The following is an 18517-nucleotide window of genomic DNA, read 5'->3' on the forward strand; positions in this document are numbered from 1 at the left end:
TGGGCATGAATCACATCAAGAATCACAGGAGTCAAGGCTCAGCTGTCTTTTCTACTGCAGAACTAAAAAATGTCATGCTAGCCTGGTGTCTTTAATGATACCTTGACACTTCTTCGCTTTTGATGTTAAGTAACAGAGTAAAAGAAGCAAAAATCTTCTGCTCACACAATATACAGGAATGAAAAAAAGAACCCATCATTCTCAGGGCTCAACAAAGGACAAAAATTTAATGAAAAAAAAATTTAGGAAGCCACAGAGATAAAGATTCAAAACGCTCAGAAGTCAGTAACAGTTACAGAGGGAGGGCGGCTTATCAAGCAAGGCCACCTGAGCACAAGGATCCCTAAAGGGACACATCATTTGAGACAAGCTGGTACACATCTGCTGTGAGTCCAATAGGGACCGTTCTAGGTGCTGGCAACTCCATGGGGAACAAGACAGGCAACATCTCTAATCTCATGCAGCTCACGGATCCTCACACAAAGTGTTTTTGTATGGAGAGAAAAGGAAATCAGAATGGAGGAAGGGAGGAGAAGGGGCAACTCTGGAGAGAAAGGTATCTATCAAAAGTACAAGGAAGGCCGGGAGCGGTGGCTCATGCCTGCAATCCCAGCACTCTGGGAGGCCGAGGCAGGTCAGGAGGTCAGGAGATCGAGACCAGCCTTGCCAACATGGTGAAACCCCATCTCTATGAAAAATACAAAAACTACCCAGGCATGGTGGCACGTGCCTGTAGTCACAGCTACTCGGGAGGCTGAGGCAGGAGAATCACTTGAACCTGGCAGGTGGAGGTTGCAGTGAGATCGTGCCACTGCACTCTAGTCTGGGCAACAGAGCAAGACTCCATCTCAAAAAAAAAAAAAAAAAAAAAATACAAGGAAGCCCGGTAGCCCCTGACAGGGACCTCTCTTCTCCCAAAGCAAGAAAGTAGTAACTCCACACATTTCTCTGGTAAACCAGTGGAGAAGAGGATGTGACTCTTTTGAGAGGATCTGCTTAGCTGTTCTGAAGAGCTGAAAAATTATCATATATAAGCTTCTAAAGCCCAGATGACAGGCCTAATTCCATTTCTATACAGTGATGCATGAGGTGAGTCATGGAAATTACCTGTTCAGAAAAGGTAAGAAGGAGCAATTGCCAGCCTCAACTGTAGTTACTGGGTAAAGGATGTGATCCACAGCTTGCAACAAACGTGTTCATATTCTTAAGTGAAAATACTGCAAATGTAAATGGCAGAAATGAGGTTCTCCAAAGAGAGGCAGAGAACAACAGAGACAGCACCCCCATAAAGCAGCAAAAGAACAGAAGTCCACACTTATTTGACAAAATGAATCCAGTTTTAATTCACACAGATCTCACTTAACTTTCAAGTTGCTAAGATATTTTCTATCTTGCTATTTTTTCTCCCTATGTGCTTTTAAAAAGATATTAAATTGCCATTGGTCATTTTTGGGGGGCTTTTTGTGCTCTCATTTCAAAATGCACATGGACAGGTTTTCTGGGGAGACACAGATGATGGCAATGTGACATGAGCCACCTAAGTGAAATTCTTCAGTCCTCAAAAAAGACAATCGAGTGGTGTTTTAAATATACAAATAATTAATTTATACAAAAAAGGTGATAATTCCCCCGGCTTTAAGGGAAAACAGATTAAAATCCTAGCAGAAAGGCTTTAAGATATCAAAAGGGGTACAGATTTTAGTAAAATAAAATTTGAGGTTTCACAACATGGATTGAATTTTTAGGCACCAGTTGTTCAGGTCTAAGTCATCGAACATTCAAGTTATCTAGTGCATTTAGCATTTTAAGTTAAATGTTAATTATTCTATTTTTAGTGTAAAGAGGATAACAAAATTGGCGAAGCAGGTTAAAAAAAAAAAAAAAGCAAAAAAGATCCTAGGAGTTAGTCATGGTCACCAACCGGGCATACAGACCCCTGAATTTTCAATTACCAACCTGCACGATGAGACATGCTCTCTCACAGTCTCCTCTTTTGTGATTATGAATCTGGCTTTGCAGAAACAAGTTAATTTGAAAATCTGTATTTAGAGAAGCTTTTAATCTGAAGATAAAAGACTTTGTTTTTTTGTTTTGGTGTCCTCAATCTAGTTTTCTAAGCTACCTAAAACTAAAGTACAGTGATTCTAAATATTCCTCTTTCAGTCAAGAAACAAAGAAAAAAAGAAGGAATACTTGAGAACCCACTGTATGCCAGAAACCCTGCTAAGTTCTTTTCTTTGCATTTTCATTATTCCTCACAACTCCCTATGAAGTAGATATTATCTCCTTATTTGCAGACATGGCAATATTAAGGGAGAGAGAAAAAAAACACTTTACCAGGGTAACCAGTTATTTAGTAGCGGAGCTGAGATTAACATTCAAATCTGATTTGAAAGGCTATGGTTATTATCCCAATATATCCAACCGTAATTAACAGGAACCATTGCTTTTTAATTTAATGATCCCCATCTCAATCTGCTATGTCTCCTCTTTTATAGACAAAATTTACTTAATCTTTTCAATAGTAAAACAATCACACACAATACCTGTTTCTCTGAATAGTCATAATCATCAATGATTCACAATGAAACCAGTGATCAATTAAAAAGCAAACAAACAAGAGTTCTCTAATCCTGTCCTGCACAATTGATTTTTGAACCTAAGAGTGAAAACTGGTATCTACTTGGTGAATAACTGCAACTGTCGAGAACTTTCAGAATCCCAGGACCATCATTCAAAAGAATAACTACTCTGAAGTTTATGTTATCCACAAATGTAATGCTAGCAAAGCAATAATCAGGAAAAAAAAAACAGGCTCAGCGCTACACCTGGAACCTAGCAGCTACCACTGGAGAATGCTGATCCAATTCATCAGTATGCAGCTCAACAGCTTCAAATCCACCTATCCTCTGTTATTCTCTTCATATTCTGCTTTCTGGTCCACAGGATATGACATACTTTGCCAAATGCATCAGTGAAGTCCTAACACTGACACATCAGGTTAGTACCACTGGACTTGTTTGTTCCACATGGTTTTCCATGAGCTTACTGTGATGGTCTTTTGGCTATCAACTTGGCTAGCCTAGTGTCCCTCGTTAATCAATCAAACACGAATACAGGTGTTGCTGTGAAAGTACTTTGTAGATGGGATTAAGGCCCATAATCCACTGACTTTAATGAAGAGAGGTTATCCTGGATAACCTGAGTGGGCCTGACTCAATCAGTTGGAAGGCCTTAAGAGCAGAGCTGAGGCTTCCCTGGAGCTCTGAATGGATCATGGTCACTCAGAGTTTCTTAGATGCTCTCCTTTTTTCTTCTTCATATTCATTCTTGGCCGCACTATCTAGAATTTGGTTTTTGAGAGCCTAGTGCACCTCTGTACTGCCTTTCTTTTGGAATCTCAATCTCGAGTACCCTCTTCTCTAAATGCTAACACTGCAATAATAAAATAACTGGGTTGCGGGGGAAAGATAGGGACTGAGAGGTTGGGGGAAAACAAAGAGGGTTTCCATGAGTTTTGCCAGCACTTGAAAGTTTCATTCAAAATATTATTATCCCTTATTAAAGTGGATATAGCAATAGCAGTCTGGTATATAAATATGTGGACAGAATTTTCTTCTCTGTATTTGGAACATGTGTGCAGGATAACAGCACCATAATGTCTCATGTCACTCATTCATTCAGGCTCAATCTTAAAAGGTTTGCTCAGTTCTATGAAGACCTGTGCTTGCAACTCAAGCGAACAATTCCTGGATGGTGGTTTGGCCTGACAGAGAATGCAAACACTGATGTGGCCGATGCTGACTTCTTGACACCAAGATGGAAGTATCTCTTTTTCTTAATAGAAAAAAATACTCAGTTTTATTAAACGGATATATATTTAACTCTAGGAAAAAAGTTGCTGACTTTACCCTGCTATATGTGTGAATGGTGCTCTGTAGTATCTAACATTAGAATGCAGATCTTGCTCAGAGAAGTTTAAAAATGATGCAATGCTCAATCAGACAAATATTTTCATATCACAATGTAACATAGATTAGAAACTAATAATAAGGTAAATACATTATTACAGAAATGTACTTAGTATTTTGAAAATCTAGGTCAACCTTCTCTAAAATATTATTTATTTTGCATTATCTAGAAGATAATGTAATTAGCTTAGCGTCTGTCCTTATCGGGATGCCAGTATGTCTGATAGGATTTCTGGGTCTGGGAATTCTCAGCATAGTAAATTGTGCAGCTGAAAAGTTTTTGTGCTTGATGATAGTGCTGGTATGATAGAGATGATGGAAGAGAACAACATTTAAAATGAGCCATCTCCAGAATCTGTAACTGGCTGGTTCTATGCTTATCATGATATGTAAGGCTTTGGCAAGCAAACACAGGCTGTTCTTTTCCTAAGTACTGAGGGCCACTCTACTGACTATGTTAATCTAGCCAATTCCCATTGGTCTAATAACCCTTGCCTGTGACAGTTTGCAACATTATGCCTTTTTTATTTTAAAGACAGGGTCTGGCTATGTTGCCCACGCTGGTCTCCAACTCCTGACCCCAAGCTGACTTCCTGCCTCAGCCTCCTGAGTCCCTAGGATTGCAAGTATGATGCCACTATGCCCGGCTGCACCATTAAATCTAAATAGTTACAGACCAAAAGCGTCAGCTTCTCCTTCACGCTCTTCATGTGCAATACTCACGGGATATTTTCACACTACGTGCAGAAAGTACAGCTAATCTCAATCTACAGAGAAAATGCTAAAGGCAACAGTTTCATTCCATTTTCCCTCATTTTAGGGAATAGTACTAGAAGAAAAAAAATCAGATGAACTGACAAGATGTGGTAGAATGGAAGGTCTTGGGAAATCAATTAATAGACCAAAATAATACTTTTTAAATGAAGTTTCTGGGAATAATTATCTGTGTCTGATAAAATAACTCACCAGTGATGCCATTGGATTCCTGCTGTAGGTCACAGTACCACAGTCGGTTTACTGGATCACATCCCTCCCTTATTGATAACAAGACATAGCGGCCATCATCAGATAACTAAAAAAGAAAAAAAAAATAGTGCAGGGGGCTAATTAGAATATATTTGTGTGAGAACATTATTGAATATTAAGTTAAAAAGTTAAGGTTAATTTCCAAAGGCAGTGTCTCTGCCCCAAACTCATGATCTGATAAGTTATCTGAATAAAAAAATGAACATCAATTTTATCTTATTTCACCCATAATCATAGTTTAACAAAACACAGTGAATTATTTTAGTTGAAAATATCAGCAGAGGTAACTGAAAGTCGTAACTTCAATGTAATTTTTATTTTAATTTCTAGTCTATTCTTTAAACTGAAAATATGTAAAATCCATCATTTTGAATATAATATCCTTGACTTTAAAGTTTTCTCATGGGTTGCATAATTTAAAGTTCGTTGTTCTCAGTAAGAATTAGCAAAATGGGGCCAGATGCGGTGGTTCACGCTTGTAATCCCAGCACTTTGGGAGGCCGAGTGGGGGTGGATCACCTGAGGTCAGGAGTTCAAGATCAGCCTGGCCAACATGGTGAAACCCTGTCTCTACTAAAAATATAAAAATTAGCCACGTGTGGTGGTGGGCGCCTGTAATCCCAGCTACTTGGGAGATTGAGGCAGAAGAATTGTTTGAACCCAGGAGACAGAGGTTGCAGTGAGCTGACACAGTGCCACTGCACTCCAGCCTGGGTGACACAGTGAGATTTCATCTCCAAAAAAAAAAAAGAAAGAAAGAAAAGAAAAGAAAAGAAAAGAAAAGAAAAGAAAAGAAAAGAAAAGAAAAGAAAAGAAAAGAAAAGAAAAGAAAAGAATTAGCAAAATGGGTATAGATGCAAGAAATTCACTATGGTCCACACTGGTCACACTGACAAGTTTCTACTGAATAACTGCTTATGCATATTTTTAGTCCCTTCTACCACAAGATCTCAGAAATGAAAGGCCTATGCTCAGAGACTTTCCTTGTTAGTATAAACAGCAAAAAGAATCCTAATAATCTAATACAAACAATATATTATTGTTTGAGTTGACAAAATTGATACGTGGTATCAAACTACACATATTCTTTTGCAACTAATTTTTTTCATTCAATGTAAGTTTTATCATTAGTCCATGTTGGTATGTGCAAATCTAGTTCATTCATTTTAACTGCTGTACAGTATTACAATCTAGAAATATACCACCATTAGTTGATCCATCATCCTATCCATAAACATCTATATTATTTGTTTTCTTACTATTACAAATAATTGTTTAGAAAATTTCTGGAACATATTTGTGACCTAAAATGCTTCCCAGTATATATAACTAGAAGTAAAATTGCTCAGTGGTAGGACATGCACATATTCAACTTTATGAGATGTTGCCAAATTATTCTCCAAAGTGGTGGTACCAACTTACAATCTTACTTAGCAGTACTGTATGAGAGTTCCTGTTTTTCCATATCCTTATTATAAGAGTTAATTTTATATATCAACCTGATTAGGCCACAGTGCCAAGATATTTGGATGTTAGTTTAGATGTTTCTGTGAAGTTTTTTTTTGTTTGTTTGTTTTTTGTTGTTTTTTTTTAAGATAAGATTACATTTAAGTGTGCAGATTTAGAGTAAAGCAGATCACCTTCCATAATGTGGGTGGGACTCATCCAATCAGTTCATGGCCTTGACAGAACACTGACCTCTGCTGAACAGGAGGGATTCAGCCAGCCAACAGCCTTTGGACTCAACTATAACTCTTCCTTGAGTCTCCAGTCTGTGGGCTTACCCTGCAGGGTTAGGACTTGCCAAGACTCCACAATCACATGAGCCAATTCCTTAAACAAATCCTCTCTATGTATATATATACATACACACACATCCTGTTAGCTCTTTTTCTCTGGTAAACCCTAATAGCTCTTATTCTTTCATTTGCTCCTTCAATAAACATTTGCTAAGCAGCTATTTTGTGCAAGACATTTTTCTAGGTGTTAAAGATACATCGATAAACAAATCAGGAAAAAAAGTTACATCTATTAAGAGAGAGGAACACATAAATATAGAATTATGTAGTATATTATGATAAATGCCATGGAAAACATGAACAGGTCTGAGTAAGGGAGACAGGATATGGTGGGTGGGTTGTAGTATTTTTTTTTTTTTGCGACGGAGTTTCACTCTCGTTGCGCAGGCTGGAGTGCAGTGGCACTCCAACCTGCAATCTCTGCCTCCTGGGTTCCAGTGATTCTCCTGCCTCAGCCTCCTGAGTAGCTGGGATTACAGACGACCACCACCACGCCCAGCTAATTTTTGTATTTTTAGTAGAGGTGGAGTTTCACCAAGTTGGTCAGTCTGGTCTTGAACTTCTGACCTCAGGTGATCCACCCACCTTGGCCTCCCAAAGTGCTAGGATTATAGGCGTGAGCCACTGTGCCCAGCTGAGGCTATAGTTTTAAATATGGCAATCAAGGTAAACCCCATTAAGAAGGCATCTTTCCACTGTTTTCTGACTTGCACTGTTTCCACCGGAAAGTTGGTGTCATTTCTTATCTTTCTTTCCCTATATGTAATGTATGTTTTCTCCTCTGGCTGCTTTTAGTATTTTGTTATCTTTGGCGTTCTGAATATTGATTATTCTGTAATGGGCTTTGATGTAGTAACCTGCTTGAGATTAACTGAGCTTCTTGAATCTGTGGATTTCTGTATTTTATCAAATTTGTAACATTTTTGGCCATTTGTTCCTCATGTATATATTTTTTGTCTCCTCACCCCTATTTTAGAACTTCAAATATATACTGTTACATAACTTGGTAGTATTCCACAGGTCAATGAAACTGTGTTCATTTTTGTTTTAGTTTCTCTTTGTGGTTTAGTTTCGATTGTCCTGTCTTCAACTTTTGCATTTTCTTTTATAGCATCTAAACTGCTATAAACAGATACTTTTTCATTTCAGAGTTTCATTTTTTACTTGTAGAAGAGTATGTGGTTCATTTTTATATTTTCTATTTCTTTGTTCCTTACAGTAACAGTAAAGATTTCCAAAAAGTATTTTTTTACGATAGCTTTTTATAAGTCCTTATATGTTAATTCTACTCTGTTATTTCTGGATCTGTTTCTATTGACTGTTTTTCCTCTTGGCTATAAGTCACATTTTTTTTTTTTGCTTCTTTTTAATAACTTTATTTATTTATTTTTTTAACTGGATTCTGGACTTTTGAATGTTGTCTGGATTTATTTTCTGGTCTGTCTGTAAAACATTTTGTGGCAGTTAATTTGTTGCCAGATCAGCTTGATCCATTCTAGACTTGTTTTCAAAGGTTTGTTGGGTAAGGTATATAGCCCTACTGCTAAGGCATGGCCTCTCTGAGGTCTAACTGAATACCCTGGGTGTTCACAAAGTCTTTCCCCTCTGACTTGTCAAAATGTGAATGTCTCCCAGCTGTTTTAAACCTTTGGGAGTTGTCAGCTTACAGCCCCCTAGTAGTTCTTAGCTTGAATCATAAAGTCTTAGTCAGTGTACACGCTGCTTAACAGCCGAAAACATGAGGGGATTCCAAGGCAGATATCTGAAACTCTTAGTGGGCAGTTTCCTCCTTTTGTTACTCTGCCCTGCAAATTCCAGTGTCTTCAGTCTCTGATTTCCAATCTTTGGATCCTTAGCTCAGTGAGACTACAATATTCTGAGCTCCTCCTCCTTGTGCCAGAGGCCAAAAAATACCTCCAGGCAGAAAGCCGGGGCAACTGTAGGACTTACCTCTTTCCTGGATCAGTCTGGGGTGGCCTATTGATCAATATCTGAAAACAGTTGCTTTGTCTATTTTGCGTAGTTTCCTAGCTGTGTACAGCAAGAGGACTAGTCCAGTACCAGTTATACCACCATGTCCAGAAGCAAAAATCTATCATTATGTCTTAAACAAGTCTCTTGCAAATGAATACAATTTGAACACATCTAGTCTTTAAAATCCAATCTAAAAATCTGTATTCCATATCCATTAATTTTTATTGCTGAGGTACTGGCTTCCACATTTTAAATTTTGAACCTTTTATTTATCTTGCTTTCCCCAGTGTCTTTCCTCTTTGTATTGTATTTTTCCTTCTTTGATTTGGGAATTACACATTCTATTATCCTTAAGCTTTTAATATACATGGCTAACTGTTCAGAATTTTGGTTCCACCTTATTTTTAAGCCATCCTATATTAAGATTATCCACAACTTCACAATTACAATCTTATTAATATAATTGAAAGTAGCATCATTAATACTACTTCAAACTTTTGTTCTCTTGTTCTTTAAATAAAGACAGACTACAGAATAGTGTTTAAAGTCACTTTACATCAATCATAAATGATGGCTAATTCAGTTGTAGTGCTTCAGTCATCAGAAAGATAGAGCAGTAAAATTCACTGCAAGAACCATACCAAACCTTCAATGACAGCTGTCTCAAGCACATCTAATGAGTTTTTCTCAGCATTTCTGGCTGTGCTAAATAGCTGTAGCAGTTTATGCTTAATCTAAAGCAGGAAGTCCCAAGGTACATTGCTGTTATAATGCCAATTAAGTCAGTCCTCTTCATTATAATTCTCTTCATCACAATCTGGAGTTGTTCCACAGCCACTAAAATTTGCTAAACTGAAAACAACGTTGAATTTTCAAATGCTCAAAGTCTCAAGCCTCAAAATCATTTGTAAGTCACTGTTGCCCCAAAATGTACAGACTAAAAATATACCTTCTTCCACTTAAATTTAAACAACACACACTTAATGACAGCCCCACACTCAGATTATTTCAAGGCAATTTAAAAGATGAATTTTGGAAATCATTGGGAGGGGAAGACATAAATCCTGTTGATGTGGAGGGCATGTGACTATCAACAGAATAATATTCAACAGAATATTTTCCTAAAAGTCAGATTTAAAATAAGAAAAGTTGAAAAGAAGGCAAGCCAAGAGCCCATCAGGCCTTCGTGGAACAGTTTGAATTCTGGTTCAACAATACTGGTTTTCTTTTTTTTTCTTTAAGCGATATGATACCCCAGCTAGAATAATTGTGCTCTCCAGAAGCAATTAATCTGATTTGCAAACACTGATTTTTTCTTTTGCAAAAGCTGTAATAATATTAGCCTGACCAATTATGAAATAATTCCTAAATTTACAAATTCCTAAATTTGTGCTTTCATGGCTTCCTTCTATTTTAAATCTATATTATTTTAAGCAAATTTTCCTTAAGTAAAAATGACTTACCTTCATAAAAATCTACCATTTATGTAAATAAAACATTAGCAAAAACAAAATTAAAAGAATTACTACCAATGAAACATTTACATTACCGATATTAAATCTATTACTTGCATTCCTAACAATAACAATAAACATCAAGGCTAAAACTCTTTACCATTTTTATTAGTCAATTTTTAATATGTAGGTTACTTTGACAGTCTACTTCTGCAAAGTCATCTGTTGAATTATATTTAGAGTACTGGTTCAATATAATTAGAAAATGTTAAAAGAGAAGAAAGTACTAACATTTGCATTGATAAATGTATTTGGAAAGAGGAAAAACTCTAGATGTAGAGAGAGCATGGTATTCTACAGATGGGCTAAATAACATTTGGTCATTCACTGGTACTACACCTTTCATTTTCCATAAACAGACAGAAACCTGGGAGGTTATAAAACAAACAAAGCCAAAAGCCACAACCCCACGCTCCTTCTCTGGTGGCTGGCAGAAAGGCATGTCTCCGGAAGGTGGGAGGAGCACTCATCTCCACGCTTCAGGGAGTAATTCACTCTTCCCCTTTGCCTTGGCTACTGTTTCTTGCCAAAGTTTCCTCAAATTTAACTTCTCTTTCCACCAGAGTAGAATCTAGGTCCTCAATGAAAGGGGAAAGTCACTCAGCTTGCTTTGGTTAAGGGTACTTGGATATGCCACTCGTCATTGTAAAATGGATCTTCTGGGTGGTCCAGCCCAGTTCTCCAAAAGAGCCAACTACCACAGCCTCAAGGCCAAAAGCCTTTTCATAAAAGTGTATTCCTGTGCCCAGGGTGGATGAGGTTGGACACAGCTACTATCACCAGAAGTGGCTGATCTTAATAGGAAAATCTCGGTCAACTTCCCATCCCCAGCCAACTTCTCATCTTCCATACCAAAGACACAATTTAACACGTGCCATTAACCACTGCAGTTCACTATTCAGGGCAGCCACAGCTGGGGTGTGTATTCCACCACCATTTATCAAGGGTCTACCAAGTGCTGGCTGCTGAACCAGGCTCAGGCACACACAGATCAATAGGCTAGAACCTTCAAGAACTCATGCTCAGGTGGGAGAGACAGATACACTGAAGGATACAGACACACACAGAAAGAGCCATGTTGTAGAACATTAACAGCAAGAAGTACAATGTATGATGGGAATGGGTGACAGGGCATCTACAGGGTGGTGAGCTGGACGGAAAAAATGAATTCTGAGAAGGCTTTGAGGAAGTGATGACCCCTAAGTGATTATTAAAGAAGTAGAATTCCCCTAGTTTCTTGAAAGTGTCCATGCTTAAAATTCAAAGGCTACCCTGGTTTATGTTATCTGGTACAGAGAGCTATGTCTAACATATACTCAAGTACATACATTCATTCTCAAGTGTGTATCTCACTGACAGACATCAGCATGCGTAGTGGGTGCTGTGCTGGGCTGCCCTCTAGGGCTGAAGCCCTCATTTCCCAGCTAATGGGTGTTGGGAGCAGACAGCTCTCAGATAAGAATCTCTCCAGGCCTCATCCTCAAGTTGAAGATGCACCTCTTCCAAGATCATACATTCTTTTGGGTTCATCCACATATGACAACCGGTTAATGTAGGTTTATAAAGGCCTGGACCCCTCTCCCTCCTGTTAGGACAATGCTGAAGGGCTCACCGAGCTTGAGGGTTCCTGCAGGATTGCCTGACTCCTCTGTGATGATTGCATCACAGTTCAAGTCCTCCCTCTGCTGCCTTCATTCGTCACACAGGCAGAGATTTTGAAAGCTCTCCCAGCAAACTTCCAGGACACAAATTTCTATCTCAGAGTCTGCTTCCCAGGGAAGCTGATCTGAGACAACATGTAAGGCATCGCTAATATCCTGTAAATATGCAGTGTGTACAACACAGCCCACAGCTACTCTTCTTCCACTCAGTGTCCTTGCCAGGCTCAACAAACAGTTCAGTTCTCCCTGCCTGAAGTCTGAATCAACTAGAAACAGAACAAGAGTCAACAGATGGAGAACCGAGATCTCAACTTTACAGCTGAATAAGTACACACTTAAGAATGTGGCTTAGTGCTGTGAGTCAGTTAATCTGTGAACTCCCAACCTCTCTCATGTCTAGTCATTGAGAAACCAAGATTCAGTGAAATTTCTCGGCAGGAAGGTCAGAAGAATGGGGAAAGAAGTGTTCCCCTTTCATCTTGGTGGTTTCTTACCCTGGCATATTTTATGCTAGCCTGAGGAAAACTGTAAGTTTTGGCTTCTACTTTTGAAGAGGGAACCCAATAATAGCTATCATACTAATTTACATTTATCAAAAGGTAGGACATAAAGTGTGGGGGTATTGCATTTTACAGTTTCATTAAAGAAGGCACATTAATTCATTAACAATTCTACTTGTGTATACTGTGGTACTAGGCTACACCAAGGAAGTCAAAGAAAACTCTCACTAGACATAGTTCAATTTGTTAGAGTATGTATTTTATACTTTACTCCATTAGGTTCACATGTACTTGTCTGATAAACGCATAATTTGGACAACTTAGCATATTCAGGAAAATAACTCCTACAAAAATCACAGAATTTAGAAAGATAAGTAGCAACCAGAGTATTTTTAAGGGAATCTAGTCCCAAATAAATGTTTTTACAAAATGTCTTCAGTTAATGCCTTACCTAGGTGTGATGTGATTCACTCAGACCAGAGTCTTGATCAAGCTATTCCATTTCACAAGGTCATCGGCTCTACCATTGGGTCATCTGAAGGCTTTGCACACACACACATACATATATACACATATGTACACACCGTATATATATAAGTCTTCAGGATAAGTATGAAATAGATACTAATATCTCAATATGGCAGTTTCTCTGGAAAATGGGTATATATTTTAAACAATAAACCTCTGTTATTAATATTAAAATGAATCTGGCTATTTTCAGTCTCAATACCATACAACGCAAAGAATACCTGAGCTTTCCAAATGACCAAAATAAACAAGCCTTTCTTCATATTGAGACAATTAACAGAAAAGCATTTGTTTTAAATTCCCAACAATTTAACTATGTATGAAGTAATTTGTCCTTAAAAACAACAGAACACAAAACCTAATATTTATATATATATAGAACATGTGGACTTACATCAAACATATTTTCAAAGAAAAACTCAAAAGTCATTTTATGCTAGAGCAACTACACTCCAGTTGTGTGGTGTTGTATTAATAAGGAAATTTTCATGGCCATGAAATTTCTTTAGTATATTTAATTTTTTTCTCTTAGAACCTAACAAAGAAAAGGCGAAGAAAGTTTTTCCATTATTTGAATCTACATGCACTTTCAAACTGAGGAAGGTATTTTCTTTTATATGTCATAATAAAAGAATTAGTTGCATGTAAAAAAAGTATTCTAAAAAGCAGTGACACTTGAAATTGTCCTGGAAATGAACAAAAGGAGTGAAAATGGATCTTAATAGCTTTGAGAGTTAATCATGCTATTCTCAGAGCAGGAGACTTTATCAAATTTATTTTATATAAATCTTTTGAATTCCTTTCACAGTAGTTGTGAATCATAGCAACATCCCTTTAACATTATTTTTCTAACACTTAGGAAAACTTTTAAAACTAACCACCTACAATGATGACTTTTCATATATGAAACTCATTTATGGATTTGTAATAAAAATAAGAGGCAATGCCAGTAACAGACATACAGGCAAGGCATAAGCACAGGTGAGTATGCATTAATAATTTTAACAAATAAAGTTACCCAGTTTTCCCAGTACAGTGTGGTTCTACAACAATAGAAGACAAAAAGAAATCAATCTAAATACTATATGATGTGTTGCTTGGTATGCCAGAAACAGATAAAACAGAAAATTCTAAGAAAACAAAACACATACAAAATAAATAATGATATTTTGACATGATATAGGCACTACTGTTTCTAAGTTGTTTGGCTGATAGATTTGGTTATTCAACAATCTACTGTTTGGGTCAGGTGTGGTGGCTCACGCCTGTAATCCTAGCACTTTGGGAGGCCGAGACGGGCGAATCATTTGAGGTGAGGAGTTCAAGACCAGTCTGGCCTACATGGGGAAATCCCGTCTCTACTAAAAATACAAAAATTAGCTGGGCGTGGTGGCGCATGCCTGTAATCCCAACTACTCGGGAGGCTGAGGCACGAGAATCGCTTGAACCCAGGTGGTGGAGGTTGCAGGGTGCCAAGATCACAACACTGCACTCCAGCCTGGGCAACACAGTGAGACTCCATGTCGCAAAAAAAAAGTATCTACGGTTTGTCTTATTTTCTCCCTTGCTGAGCAAAACAAGTGTTCCGTAAGAAAAGTGACATATCAACAAATCCAACATGTCTACTAAAAATGACGCTCTCCTGCAGGATTGTTTTATGTATAAACCGTAGCACAGCCTTCTTGCTTTACTCACATCCAGGTCTCTAGCTTGGCTTTCTGACTTTTCTGCATTCTCAACCATGCTGCTGAGATTTTCCTGTGTGCTAATCAGCACAGTAAATATTATCATGTAAGGCAGTGCTAAGGAAAGGAAGCAGTGGTGGACACAAGGCAAGCGCTAAGTACTTGGGGAATAAATATGCACTGTGCCAACTGGGAGGAGGGCTGCTGAGCAGTTACTGGTCCAAGTCAAAAACAGCCAACCAGCAAGGGGCAGAGGAGGCCGAGATCCCCCACCAGGAACACCAGTGGAGTTTTCTATGTCTGTTCTGAAAGGTGAGCCCCTGCTGATCTTCACGTGCATGAACTTCCGCAGGGGACGTAGGAAGAGTAAGGAAATTAACATTCACTGCATACCTACTGTAAGTCAAGCATCAGACAACACACTTTATATGTTAATATATGTGTAATATATATGTTTTAATTACTAGGGATCACAGGTGAACATATAAAAATGGCTTATGGAGATATGTGACAGATATTAAGATTCAGGATTACTTTTGAAAAAAAAAAACTTTTCAAGAATTAGGTATAACAGAATTAGGTTCTCAATATAGGATTTAGCGAGATAATCACAAAGAAGCTGGGCATTTTCTCCTTAATCCTTTCTAAAGGGATGATGCATTTTCACAATCTTCATTCTAGAGCACCCTCTGCTGGGAACACTGCCACAAAATGTTTGATTTCTTTAGGATTTTTTTCTCCCCAAATGCTAACAATTCACTTTAAAACAGAGCTTTGTGGGGTTGTTTTTTTTTTCTTGTCCAACAGAACCTGAAAATTTCTACCCTGCCATGAAACTGTCCTTCAAGTAAAGCCTCACAGTCTATATTAAATAACTGGCATCTCTGTCCATCAAAGCCCAATGCCAGCTGTTTCATGTTACACCCCAGGGGCACAAGGGAGCTCTTGTTCCTGAGCCCAGCATTTTGGACATGTGCAGGAGGGACTGAGTGTAGGAGGCTTCCCGAGGTCCTTGGCTGTAAGTGAGGAGGGCAGTGAACACAGCTTGTACTTCCAGAACAGAGTAACCCAGGGATATGCCTTCCCCTGGAGCAAGAGGTACCCAGGAAGCTACTAGGAAGACAGCTGGCCTCGAGTCGTCTTGAAAGGTCCCTGATGAAAAAGGGTGGAGGAAGGAAAGGCAGAGAAGTCTGAATCTCGAGGGAATGCTTCTAGGATCAAAAGCTTTGAGGGCAGGCAGGTGGTGCAAAAGGGCAGCCAGAGAGTTTATAACCCACATCAGGGAACAGCAAAGTACAGAGGTTCCTAAAATCGAGGGGCTCTCTCTAAAAAAGGATGGCATAAGGAGAGCTGGAATCTGGACACACATCCTCACTGCAAGCAGCCAAGAGAGGCCGACAAACAATGACCAACAAACAATTCCCAATAAGCAAAACTCCCATTTCTCTTGTCTTACTCCTCCTCCCTGCGTGGCTACTGGGAAAACTAACAGGATGAATATGCAAGGAGAGGGGCTTGGCAAACTTGAGCTGGGTAGAAGGTGAAAGCATGTAAATTGGAGAGAGCAATATTTTGTTTTGGACTGCAATGAACCTTTAATAGCAGGTCCAATACCCGTAAGTGTCCAGGAAGCAAGGAGTTCTGCCGGGTTGAAGGCAGTCATCCCGGGAAGACATGCTGTCACAGCGTGACGGAGGGCAACAGTGGGGAAACTAAAGCTGCTTCCTGATTGGAACTTCCTGAGATCTGCCTGATCAAGGCAAGACAGACCTGTCCATGCAGGAAGGCAGAGGAGGTATCTGTGAAGAAGGAAGATGAGTCACGAGGAGATAGCATCTAGGATATAAAGAGAAGTTCTCAGTGAACTTGGACTGCGGCAGTCGAAGGGGAGGTGGACGGCAGCAAGCCAGAGAAATCCGCACACGTCCATAAGCACATCCAGTCTCTGCCCACAGGGTTCCTCCACCCACACCCACAAAGCCTGCATCCTGCCCTGTGTCCTGCTTCTCTCACACCCAGCAGCTAAGTTCTCTCCCAGGAGGCTAAGAGATGCTGTGATAAATCCTCTGTCCAGTTTCAGAGCTGAAAAAGCCCTGGAGGAAACAAAGGAAATGACCTTGAACAGATTAATTTGCCCAAGGCCACAGACAGAACTAGAATAAAAATTTCTGTTCCAGTACACTCCTCTCACTCTAACACTGGCTCTCTCATCATAGACACTGTAAAATGCATTATCTAAATACTAGGTTCTATGACTGTACTAAAAGCAAGTACTTTTATAATAAAAGCAACAATTGCAGCACATGCCTTTGGTACATGGTTATAAAGAGGACTACAGCTGAGCATGGTGGCTCATGCCTGTAATTCCAGCACTTTGGGAGACCAAGATGGGCGGATCACTTGAGGTCAGGAGTTTGAGACCACCCTGGCCAACATGGTAAAATCCTGTCTCTACTAAAAATACAAAACTTAGCCAGGAATGGTGGCACAAGCCTGTAATCCCAGCTACTCGGGAGGCTGAGGAGAGAGAATTGCTTGAACTTGGGAAGCAGAGGTTGTAGTGAGCCGAAATCATGCCACTGCACTCCAGCCTGGGTGACAGAGTGAGATTCCGTTTATTGCTTTTCTTTAAGATGCAAATCACTAAATAAAGGCTGTTAAGAAACTGCTTCATTTCCAGTGAATAGCCTGAGTGCTAATGTGTCCACCAGTCACGGGTGCTTCTGGTCCAGCTAATTCTGCAGTACACCCGCTTCTTGGACTCCCCTGGCTTTATCACACTTCTTGAAGGACATAAGAAATTTGCACCTCAAGATTTTTTTCATGATCTAGATTTTTCTGAGTGAAGACTTGGAACTGGACCATCAACTCAGGTTGGACCTGAGGCTTCTGAGGTGTCACACCAGCAGAACTCTAGAGTTCATGTTTAAGTGACAAGAGTACTCCTCCATGTAGCCAGATGGTCCTTTCGCTCAGAAGGAGATCACACACAGCTGGGTTGGGAAAGGAGGAAGGAAGCAGCACTCACCTAGACAGCCAGACCTGCCTGACCAGCCTTGGTAACTGGTGGGATGACACCAGTCACAACAAGACCACCCAAGTTCTGGAACACTGCTTGAGGGAAGTCTACGCCCACTTTTGTTTACGAAGCCCACTAAGTTTTCTTACAGACTTCCTCTACATAATTCACTAAATAGGGCCCTGATCCAATAAAGATCAAATATAAAGGACTCACTTTATATTGTTCCTTTAGCTTTTTTTTTTTTTTTTTTTTAACAACTTCATTTATTACTTCTGTAAAGTAGAGTTGCATCCCTTTATTTATTGCTATTACTCTTAGGCTGGGCATGGTGGCTCACGCCTATAATCCAGGACTTTGGGAGGCTGAGGCCGGCGGATCACCTGAAATCAGGAGTTTGAGACCAGCCTGGCCAACATGGTGAAACCCTGTCTCCACTAAAAATATAAACATTATCCTGGCGTGGTGGTCCACACCTGTGTAATCCCAGCTACTCGCGAGGGTGAGGCAGGAAAATTGCTTGAACCCGGGAGGTGGAGGTTGGAGTGAGCTGAGATTGAGCCACCGCACTCTAGCCTGGGTGACAGAGCAAGACTCCATCTCAAAAAAAAAAAAAAAAAAATTAAAAATAAATACAGTTATTACTCAATTTTTGTGTGCCCTTTCCTCTTGCTCAGGGAAACAGTGTACATAGTGGTTAAGAAGATATAGGCTGTGGCCCTAACAGACCCAGCAGGCAGTTCCAGCATGGACTTGCAAGATAATTACCCTAGTAGGTATTTGATTTTCTTTATGTATTCCTTCCTTCTCAAACTGTAGTAAAGATTATATCAGATGAGT

At 39.3% G+C, this 18517-nt stretch overlaps 1 protein-coding gene across 1 annotated transcript in view; it reads right to left on the reverse strand.

Moving 5' to 3' along the window:
* The window catches only part of PREP (prolyl endopeptidase), a 134535-nt gene that overhangs the window by 78943 nt on the left and 37075 nt on the right, over positions 1 to 18517 (reverse strand). Inside the window, exon 7 of the mRNA XM_025383591.1 lies at positions 4938 to 5043. Coding sequence (XP_025239376.1) covers positions 4938 to 5043 — 106 coding nt within the window. The remainder of the gene's footprint in view (positions 1 to 4937; positions 5044 to 18517) is intronic.

This window comes from Theropithecus gelada, chromosome 4 (assembly GCF_003255815.1).
Source record: "Theropithecus gelada isolate Dixy chromosome 4, Tgel_1.0, whole genome shotgun sequence".
Taxonomy (NCBI): Eukaryota; Metazoa; Chordata; class Mammalia; order Primates; family Cercopithecidae; genus Theropithecus; species Theropithecus gelada.